We start from the raw sequence: 11,441 nt of genomic DNA, 5'->3' as shown, positions 1-11,441 counted from the left end.
TGCATGTACAATACAGCTTTGTGGCACTCAATTTTAAGAGCTAATGGGAAAATGCTTTCGATAAAAATAAAATACATTCTCTCACACACACACACTTTCTATTGAGTATTGTTATTATTAAATAACACAAAATGTGCTACCTTCCAAGTACAATAAGCGCACTGCTGGCCCCCGTGTTGCCCGTACAACCACCATCAAACCTTTTAGTTCTGCTGTGCTTCAGGTCGACCAGCCAGTCTTGAGACCAGATTTCATGCCCCCACTGCGAGTGTGGGCTGTCGTACTCCGATAACGGTCACGTAGTAAAACGTCATTTGAAAGCGGCACAAGATGGAACGCTGCCTGGCATATGCATGAGAGATCCGTGAAGGCAATGACAACCTGGGCAATCGTTGCTGGCATCACTGGCAAAGGTTGCGTATCATCAATCGCAATATTTTACCAAATCTGGGCAATTGTGATCACTGCTCGTCGAATGAGCAATTGGGATTGCAACTTCCCATCAGAGCACATGTCAAAAAACTCAACAAGGTGGCATGCTCTGTAAACCATCAAGGATACTTGGTAACCGTGTTCATTGGCCAGTCATAACTTGTTACTTTGCCTGTGGTACCAAGTTGCCACGGTTGCTTTGAGTGAATGTGTTTCTGTTGACGATTGCCCTAAACTTCTCAAGTGTATCACGGCCTTTTGGGAGACATCACACGCCATCCTCTGGCATTACCACCATCTTCGCCCCTGGCAGACCATTTCCTGAAGAACTACATATTGTCTACGACCATAGTGTTTGGGAAGAGTTCTTGCATTTAACATCAGGCAACTCAGCAGCATTAAACAAACCATGTCCTGCTAATGAGACTCGGAGAAATTAAACGAGAAGTTAAAGCTAGTCCATAGTTCGCCTATTTAAATAAATGCTGCTGAAAAATATGTTAAGAAACACGTAGGCTGAGAAACCTGAATCATATGTTAGTGTGCTGAAACACAGACCCTTTTCTGTTGAGTCACTTTTTTTTATTACTCTTTCCTGGTAAAGATATTTAGTCTCTGTTGAATGTTAGTGTTATATCTAGAATTGGAGACACATCACAAAAACTTCCTGATAAAGCTTTCCTTAATAAAGGTAATATTTTGGATGCTGTTGCTATGCTACTGAACTCCTATCTGCACAACCGGGTAACGATTGATGATTAACTGAAGTCAACATTGCTTTCTCAAGGCAGGTTCAATAAAACCACAGTAACACCTCTACAGTAAATGTGATACCAATTCCTTCCCTTCTTCAAAATTGATTTCTACTTCATCGGCTTTAAAGCCACAGAGTGAGGCACTGCCGATGGAAGGGATTCTTCACCGAGATGCACACACCCCACCCACTCCACCGCACAAACAGTCCCTGTATCCATAATTTCCTTCTCGGCTCCCGCCTCAAACACACTCACAAGCCTGTGTGTTGAGATGTTTCTAGTGATGACAGAGTTTTACATTTCCGTCAGAAAAATCCCAGTCCTTATTCACACACTGCTGCTCAATGCAGGATCGCCAGTGCCTCTATCGCTTGCTGTGCATAAGCTTCCTTCATAAAACGTGATCAAATGAGCTATATTCATTAACAAGTATATACGTATATAACACGCCAAATTCTAGATGTTCTATTAGTATTAACAGTTGTTTTTTTCTTCTTCATAATTGATTAATGCCTGTTCGAATTTAGTTTACAAATATAGCACCGTTAAGATTACACAAATCCTAACAAGATGGCCAGCCCACACATTTGGTTTACACTCGAATACCGGAGTTGTGAATGTTTTTGGTGCACGTTGCACATGTATGCACATACACACAAATACGTACACGCGCAAATGTGTATGTGCACACAATTACATGCAATGTATGTGTGCGCACAAATAGGTATCGATACGTACACATGCAGGTCCACACACAAACATGCACGAAGACACATGTGCACATACATTATACATGTGTACAGTATGTCTGTGCATGCATGTGTAAGGCACACGTGTACACATTTAAAATCAGATTAGCAAGGCGTGCATTTTCAGTGATAAAAAAAAAGTGATTACAAGTTAAAAAATAAACTTTTCTGGAGCTATGAACATTAAATAATAACCCTCAAACAAGTCTACACGATTGGCTTTGGAATTCCACGATCCCTTACAGGCCTTGAGCAGTACGAATTTGGCATCGGACTGTGTTCAGTGAACAGGGTTTTGTTGTTGTTTTTAACTCCGTGGAAGAGCGAGAGGAGGAACTGAGTGCTATGAGATCACGTGCGATCACGTGAAAATGCATTCACTATCACAGGTGATATAATGGGATCACGTGGTACCTTGTGATAATAAAGTGATGTCATGCATATCTCAGTAACATCAAGACACCGCAGCCTCCACCACCCTCCCTCAAAGGTCATGGGGATTACGATTACTAGATCAAGGATACAGTGTGATTTCTTTTAACAGTTAAAGCTACTTTTAATTTGTAATACTCATTGTTAAGTACACATTTTTTTTATGTTCAACTGAAAAGAAACATAAATCACAACCCTAACCACTTACTGACCCATAATGTCCTTTCCCCTCAGCTACAGTGCCTATTCACCAACACGTTTTAACTTAAACATGATTGTGTACATTCATTGTTAAATGTACCACCAGGTTTATTTGAACAGTAAAAAAATACGTCGTAATAGTTATATTGAAACTTTACCGTTAAACTCAAGTCGGTAATTTGGTTCACTCGCCTGTCCCAACTCTTATTGCTTTTCTAAGGACGAACGATAGCCCCCCACTGTCCCCCAGTGGTGTCGCCTATGATTGCAAGTGATCGCACGCAAACACGCTCACAAATCACGCACAACCAAAATCATTCTCGACCACGTGCGTGTCCACATGGACGGAACATTTGCTTGCATCCACTCATAAGCTCTCCCACACACACACTCGCACTAACATCCACGCATTATCACACGTACTAACATCCACTCGGCACATTAACAACACCGCACCTCTGATTAGCATGGTTGGCTATGTACGGTGCGAAAGAAGTTAAAAATACATACTCGCATACGTTCATAAAACACTCATTCACACACGCACGCTCACACAAAGGGACTCGCATTTCTTAAACAAGTACCAACATACAGGCACTCACAGGTACAACAACCGCCATTCGCCACTAAGTGGCGGTGACGTCACCACGACATGCACTCACATCCACTCGTACAGCAGTGAAACTTCTTGGTGCAACCAACGCAACCGATCGCCAACAACCGTCTCCCTTCTCCAGATCTCGCTTGCGCCGGCTTGCCGCGTACCTCAGTGCCAGGGACCACCGCTTCGTTCACTAGCACCCTGTCTCTTGTCACATCTGTGTCACTTCTGGTGCCGTCACTGCTGGCGCTGTTGAGACTGCGGGTGCCGCAGCGGTGGCGGTGTCAGTCGGAGCTGCGTAGCAGCACGGTGCGTGCGTTCACGATGGCCTTGAACGCGTCCTCCGAGCCAGGCGCCACGCTCTTGTCCGGGTGCAGCAGCACTGCGAGCTTGCGGTACGCCTTGTTAATCTCATCCCTATGCTCGCACGCACGCACATACATACATATTCAGTGCTGATGTTTACACACACCGCACTGGGTACTCATTTAAGGCAGAGTTCAGAGAGGCCCAGGACCGGTTCAGATATACGTCACCGATGTTGGCTGGGAGTGGAAATTAAACTCCGATCACCGGGTTTGTAGTTAAGTGTGTTAACCACTACTCCCCAACACTGAACGTATAGACACATACACAAATATATTTGTATGCAAAAAAGAGACATAAAAAAATAGTATAGTATACACACGTATTATTCATTTTTATGTGGCGGTGGTTAGCTTGTGGCTAAGTGACTTGGACCTAGCCTGGTCTCGCCTTGATTCCCGGGAAGGTACGGGGGGACCCAAGCAGATAAACCAGGCGAGGCCGGCCTGGTCCCGAGGCCACCAGGCTTGCAAGCGCATTTCCATTAAATACTAATTAATAATGAAAGCATCATAGTTAATGGCATCAATCAGGAGAAACACACGGTGTGCGATATCACGTGACGATGTCATCTCGTTTAGTTTTTTTTTACATTTATGCAGTTATAAGACCCAGGGTCCTCCCTTGGTCGAGGTCTGCCTCGCATGGTTGCACTGTCCAAGGCCCTGCACCTCCCTGAATAAGGAATCTAGGCAAGACCGTGGTAAGTCCAAGTCATTCATTTTTGGCCATCGCGTGTGACATTATTGCAATAGGTCAATATGCAATATTATTAATGATTTAGAGTTTTTTTCCCATGGGTTGGCTAATCCTCGGATACATTTTCGAGGTTGTCTACATTACTTAAAAATACAAATATTTTCATATTGTGTAATATATACAAACCATTGCTACTCTCCACTACAGACAGAATGAGCTCATGCATTAACGCTTTCAATATTAGTTGAAAAGCATATAAAAAAACAATGATTCTTGAAACGAATCATGATGTTGAATTACGACAATTCGTTGAAGTGCATGAAGGCTTAAGCAATCATTACATGGCTAAAGTCGAACCCTCAACTGGCTCTCAATCCAATCCTGGGTCAATTTTGATATCGTACTCAGTGCCTTCAAATTAACCATAAAATCACCCCTACCTAACTCTGCTCTTTCATCTCACTCTACTTCCCTGCCTCTCCCTTCTTACATCGACCCACTCCCCTCCACACACTCTCCTTCCTCTCCTCTCATCCCCTCCACGCACCCTTTTGTTGAAACCCCCCGGTCAACCTTCCCTCAGTGGGCAGTCGCTCAATCTCTCCTGCTGCCCCCAAATTCAAGAAACTCCCTTTCCCCATCCATCCATCTTCTTCTCTAACCAATGACCGACTGCGCGACCCGAGATGTGGTTGCATGTAGATGCTACATGGTACCGTATCGTATCTACAGTACGACGAGACACGACGAATTTCGAGTTGCGTCTTCCTTTAAGCAACAGCAGCAGCAGCGGCTGTGCGTGTCGAGGGCGTGGCGAGCACGTGACCTGCACCTGTTTGCCCCGGGTTTCAGCCCCAGCATCTCCCAGCAATCGCGGCTGTTGCGGATCCTGCGGATGGCGTCAGCCTGCTCCTTGGTGAAGCCCACGGTGACCGCTGGGGTCGGCCGCCGCCCGCCATTGTCGCACAGCTCCACGATCGCCGCAAACAGCGTCTGCGGCAGCGTTACCTTAGGTCAGCGTTTCTGCTTTAGTCTCGGTGTAGACGACGACAAACTGGTGAGATTTTGGTCAAGTCTTACATTTTCATTTAGTTATTAGTATTTAAGAAAATGCTGACTAATTGCACACCATGTCCAGTGCTCATTAACCCACAACACATGAGATGGTACTGTGACCAATACCGGCGAGCTTTGGGACACTTCTTGTAGCATCAATGTGTACCTAGACTTGCACAGGCACCTGAAACATGTCTCCGACGCCTTCTCCAGTCTGCGCCGATGTTTCAAAGTAGAGGAACCCACGGCTTTCCGCCCAGAGCCTCCCCTCACTGTCATCCACCACCCTCCTCCGTCCTGTCTCCACCTGCATGGAAAAACCAACAAACACAGAAACCTTGATTTAACCCAGACGATATCCACTGACCATTGGTATAGGGAAATATGAGAATCGTGCACTGTTGATATGTGTGCATGTGTGGATATGAGTATGTGTGTACATGTGAGGCAAGAGACCAGGGCTTTGAGTTGTTCTTCAAGCTTTTGGGATCACAATAATTCAGGATCTTAATGATTGTCAAGGCCCTGAATGTTAAGTCATGTGATCAGGAGTCAAGAGCCATTCCCTATTCATCATGGAGTTTGAGAAGCTCTCCATGACTGCACAGCAAAACATTTCCATGTGGTAGATACAGAAGGAGTCTGATTGATGCCTGTGTCGTCAAGGTTTGGCTCGCTACTGATCAACCATCTTGTACATGTTGATGACTTGTAAATCGCTGCTCACTCTGAGAAGTTGGGAAACTGCTGCCGAATCTGGAGCTTGCCACTAAAAAGCAAAGGCCTTACTCTCAGCCTCCACCCTGGGGATCAGTGCGTGTACGTGTGTCGGTGTGTCAGAGGTCGCAAACGGGTTTTGATTCCTTACCCGTACCTGGTTGGGTACGGGTAGCCGGGCATCGGGTAGGGTACGGGTATCGGGTACCCGATTGCGACCTCTGGGATGAAGCCATGTTTGCAGGCGTGGGTGGGTTGATTCTAGGAACTTGAATTGTGAGAAGAGACAAGACGTTGGGAAATGAGTGATAAACGGTTACTCACCAGTGACTCACGGCCTTCTCACTCATTGGTTGGGGCGAGTCACGTGCGGCTACCCGTACCCATACCCGGCCGCACCAGGGTCGCAAACGGCTACCCGTACCCGGCCGGGTCCGGGTATCGGGTACCCGATTGCGACCTCTGCGGTGTGTGCAGGAGTACACGTGCCAGCGAGTGCCCGGGCGCACCTTGTTGGCACACACCACCACCAGCACGTCGTCGGGCGAGCCATGCGGCCCCATCTCGTGCCGCATCTCGGCGAGCCACCCGTCCAGTGCGTCAAAGCTGTCGCGCGAGCCCACGTCAAATACCAGCAGTGCACCTTGCGTGTCCTTGTAGAACTCATTACGCACCTAACACACGCACGCACAAAGAAGTGTAAACACACGGACACGCGTGCAGGCACATACATATATACGTTACAATGTTGCGTATCCTAACATTGCACATTTTTCTGACCAACAAACCGCCCAAGCCCAGCGCATGATTTGTGCACATTGTAACTGTCATTTTCAATATTCACAAACCCGACCTTTTCAAAAACAGTGATATAATCTTAATCTCATGTACATTTTCTTACCTTTAAAGTGCAATAAAGACATTTCCCTTGCTTAAACGTTTTGTGCTTTACTGCTGCCCAGTTTGTGCATGGTCTAATTGTAATTTTCTATAGACGTTCACACATCTGACCTTTGCACATATCCGCCTATATATCAGTCCTCAGCAAGTCATCGACCATTGGAACAAATTCTGTTGGCAAGAGTCGATTAAGGCTGACACAGCACGAGGGGGTGGTGTGGCCGCCTTTGCCTCCATGGTAGTGACGTTTACACCCTGCACTAGGTACTCATTTAAAGCTGATTGGAATTTTTGGAGGCTGTTGACTAGTTCAGATATTTTACACTGCGCTAACCACTATGCAACTGCTCCCCACAAAAACAGACATGTACATGGAGATGCACGCACGGGAAACTTATTTTTCTGAAAGTTAACATCCCAATGCAGGATCCTTCTGAAACATTATTGAGATGGAGTGAGGCTTTCCTGTGTAAATACAGGACTATTATTATTAAAGCCGGAAACTGCACTCGTGTGAATGTATGTACGTTGAACTTTCACTCCGTACATAACCAACCGCGCTAATTGGAGGTGCGGAAAGAGGTGGTGGTGTGGCCTGCACCACGTACGTCTGGCCTCCTTAATCTCCCGATTGCCGATGGTCACCACACAGCACCAGTTGCTCATTAGGGGGCAATTTAACCTCGGTAGGGTCCAGGCTAGCAGCAGAAACAAACTGATACTGGTGCTGTTGTGTACCATTGTCAGCAATCCAACTTGGGGATGCGGCACTTGACTGGACTCACTTCGTAGAAAAACGGGTGTCCAGCCATGTCGAAGATGTTCACCTTCACTTCCCGGTCTCGAACGTGGACCCTGGATGACATAAAGGGAATGGTCTGTCAGTCTATTGTCGAGTGACACCATCAGGGACCGGTTCACCAGTCCGTTGACTGGGGGTTGCTTTAGCATGCTGGTAAGAGCAGGTTGGTGAAGTGGTGGGCTCAGGACCAGTTCAGGTATCACTCAGGTACATGTTGTTTATGTCGTTTATTGTGAAAATTCGGTCACAGTTCCTATGATCACTGTTACATTGTTTTTATGGCTTTATTTTGTTGATTTCGAAAACGTATTTTTGGTTTGGCCATGTTTGTTAGTTGTAGTACGGAGTTAGACTGATGGCCTTAATCTAAGTTGTCTTGTGGTTGTTGTTTGATTTCCATCCCACTGGGATTTTTGCACACAGCGTTGGTGTACGGTGCTTTTTCTGCAATATTTTGCTGTCTTTTCTTGGATTTTCTGTTTGCACATAGTCACATATTCATGAACAAGAAAACATCTTATAGTCACATATTCACTTTAAGATGTTTTCTTGTTCATGTTTTTGATTTTTGTTTGTTGCGGTTGCACCCGATTTAAGAGCCGAATGGCTCACAGGGCTATACCAAATAAATGAAACTGAAAACTGAATATCAGCCATGGCTGGGAATCGAACTCTGGTAGCTGGGTTGATAGACCAGCGCGCTAACCACTACACCACCACTACTCAGCCCTCCTGGAATCAGTGACATTGCCGAGCGCGTTTCCATACTGCTTGTAAAATGAAAAGGTTTCTATTCATAATTTAAGTTATAAAGTATACAATATGAATGTTATGAGGATACACAGTTACATTATTACAACATATATTTAAATATAAAATAAAGCTTATTAATCATGTAAATATTCTAATGCCAGTAACTGTTCAATTGTAATAGTAGCTTATCTACAATACAATGGAGATCAATGGTGCTCAACTTTATATACTCTGGGGGTGACTCTCACTTGGTGACTCCGTAGTCGATGCCGATGGTGGCCATGTACTTGTGCACAAAGCGCTTTTCACAGTATCTCTTGATCAGGCAGCTCTGCACAGAACAACACGCACAAGGGACGAGGAACACGGCAGAGACGGGGGTTGGCAGACGAGGCAGAGCTGGGGGCGGTGACATGGCCGCGAGCACGTTTTCCTCTTGTTGCAGAGGTCCACAGTTCAAGCCAGGCACCCGCCCTGATTGATACTGCCGAGTGTAATTTACATATGTATGTATTTATGTTGAACTTCTTTCGCACTGTATGTAGCCAACCGTGCTGAAAATAAATAAGCGCCGCCTGTTTCACAGTTAACGTTAAAGATCGCGTGAACATGAGTAGGCCGTGTGTGCCGGCATCATGGTACAGATTTACCAAATCTGATAAATTACCGTACTCACAAAATACTGAATTGGGAAGCCACAAAGCAGTATCTCCCCCTATTGGCAGACTAATGTCCACTTTCTGGCTGGTGCCGTTTTCCCCTTGTGCCTAAGCCACAAAGCAGTATCTCCCCCTATTGGCAGACCAATGCCCACTTTCTGGCTGGTGCCGTTTTCCCCTTGTGCCTCACAAGGACCGCTGCCACTGGGGGTCCCTTGCAACAAAACACCTCGTATTGCAATGGGATGCACGGTGTAAATGGTAAATTATCATAATGAAGCGAGACTCTGGTGGTGTTTCCATGCCTATCAATAGGGCCATTCATAAATGATCAATACTCATTTTCAGATTCTATTATCGATTCCAAACCTGATGAAATCGTGAATATAATCGGTAAAATTTTCAGCCGGAGCCATTGTAAGACACCGGTAGCAGGTCTCATTAGTGAGTGTGGCATGTTCACACAAAGACGCGCACACAGGGCAGGACTTTTATTTATACCGTTAGACAGTTAAAGACTTGCAGCAACCAATCTATGTTTTAATATTTCCATGCAATTATCAATCATGCTGAAAAAAAGTAAATTAACGATAGTTATTGGCCTGCATGATGAGACTGACACCCCTGTGATAATACCTTGGTAACACGATGATATTGGGACCGTATTCTTGGTTCTTTCGGTAAAGTCACGTAGAAGGGAAATAATAAAATAATACAAATATAAAACAATAAAAATCCTCACGACGTTTCGACTGGGTATCGGTCCCAAAAGATATTGGGACCGATACCCTCGTGATGAACTCTAGGAACGAGATGCTCTGGTAATTCCAGTGGTCTCAATGAGACCCTCCCAATTAGATTCCACTGGTGATGAAATCTTTTGGTCACCTTGCCGACCTCCGGGTTGCCCATGCTGATGACCTTGACACGAAGGCTTTTGCGCACCTCCTTGCGCTTGGCCAAGTTGTGTGAGTCCATCGCCTCCTCCTGGGCACAAAGTTTGAGTTACTGTATTTAAAATGTACCAGCTTCCAGGAAAAACAAGTATTTCCTTATTCTTACATATTAATAACAGTACAATATTTTTCGAGCCTTTTATAGACTCTGGATATCATTCAAGCTATCACAAACAAGGAGCTAATAAACACATTTAGAAACGAAAGCACCAATTACAACAATGAAAGAGACACGCGAAGATTACATAAAAACATTACCTACATTAGAATGGGTGTCAGAGCGAGTGGCACATAGATTAACTGGCTCTGGCTCCTATACAAGTGGCGTATAGACCCAGTGGAACACATGCCGAGTAACAAATAGATTGACCGCTGAGCGGATTGTGTCACTTGCAGAGCCAGGTTCCAGGTCAAATACCTGAATGCAAGACGCACCTCCAACTTTTGCATTTAAACATCGTTAAAGAACTTCTTATAATGGAGGCAAGTTTATGCTCATTTAGTTCGTTACGTATATTCCCCACAATGACGTTCATTATTATGCAGTATCCATTTTTAATTTGAATTTCAATAAATCTGTCAGTTCAAGCTTCAGTGCTGATGAGACACTGGAATGTCAAAACTCCTTTACAGGTGTGCGTGTGTTGAATGGCGGCTGAATTTATGCACTCACAGAAGGGGCCGTGTTGTTGATGGGACGTGTACATACTTTCGTATTTTGCACGTGGAGGGACACACACGCGAACGAGGCGTACCGCTTATTACACTTTTGCGATGCCGAGTGACAAGCGCTTATCCGCACTGACAAATGCAATCAACGCCCCACGCGTATCCGCGCTGCGGAATCAAACCGCGCGGCCTACCTCACCCCCCTTGCCAACGGGGCCTGCCGCTCGCCTACGCCTCGGCCCGACTCCCTTCACGTCCGCGACCCGCCCATGGTCTCCTCCGGCCGCCGCGCAAGCTCGTCCCCGTGTGTGTGTGCTTCTCGCTCGTCGCTGCGCGAGCATCCGCCGCTGACTGGATGCGAGAGAAGACTGCCAAAGCCGTCGCCGCCGCTACCACGGGACGCAATCGGCCGCCACCACCGCCGCCGCCGCCACAAGGCGGACTCAGCATGGGGCGACGTTCGCGCGCTGCACTTTCGTGGCCCTGGAAGGGAGGGGGCGTGGTCAATGCGATTTAGCGAATTTGTTTGGCAATGTTTCAAACTCTAAGGTTTTTTCGGTAAAGTCACGTAGATGTAAAATAAAAATAAGTAATAAAAATAATAGAAATAATAATAGAAATAAAATAATAGAAATAAAATAATAGAAATAATAATATAAATAAAATAATAAATCACGACGTTTCGGAGGCAACA

The 11,441-nt window shown here is 45.6% G+C and overlaps 1 protein-coding gene across 2 annotated transcripts; it reads right to left on the bottom strand.

The window, feature by feature from the left end:
- Positions 1 to 131: 131 nt before the first annotated feature.
- On the bottom strand, positions 132 to 11,191 carry DNAJC27 (DnaJ heat shock protein family (Hsp40) member C27). Of its 2 annotated transcripts, none has more exons than XM_078873377.1 (8): positions 10,942 to 11,191; positions 10,011 to 10,109; positions 8,712 to 8,794; positions 7,694 to 7,763; positions 6,518 to 6,682; positions 5,476 to 5,598; positions 5,068 to 5,228; positions 132 to 3,587 (listed from the first exon to the last, which is right to left on the bottom strand). In XM_078873377.1, the coding sequence occupies exons 1-8, from the start codon at positions 11,086 to 11,088 to the stop codon at positions 3,455 to 3,457; spliced, it is 981 nt and encodes a 326-aa protein (XP_078729503.1). In that variant the 5' UTR covers positions 11,089 to 11,191; the 3' UTR covers positions 132 to 3,454. The 2 variants fall into 2 exon arrangements, with proteins under 2 accessions (XP_078729503.1, XP_078729513.1); XM_078873387.1 differs by lacking the exon at positions 10,942 to 11,191 and adding an exon at positions 10,752 to 10,925.
- Positions 11,192 to 11,441: the final 250 nt, after the last annotated feature.

This window comes from Lampetra fluviatilis, chromosome 2 (genome assembly GCF_964198595.1).
Source record: "Lampetra fluviatilis chromosome 2, kcLamFluv1.1, whole genome shotgun sequence".
NCBI classification, from domain to species: Eukaryota; Metazoa; Chordata; class Hyperoartia; order Petromyzontiformes; family Petromyzontidae; genus Lampetra; species Lampetra fluviatilis.
Note: the sequence above shows the minus strand (reverse complement) of the source record. Positions and strands in the feature narration are given on the sequence as shown.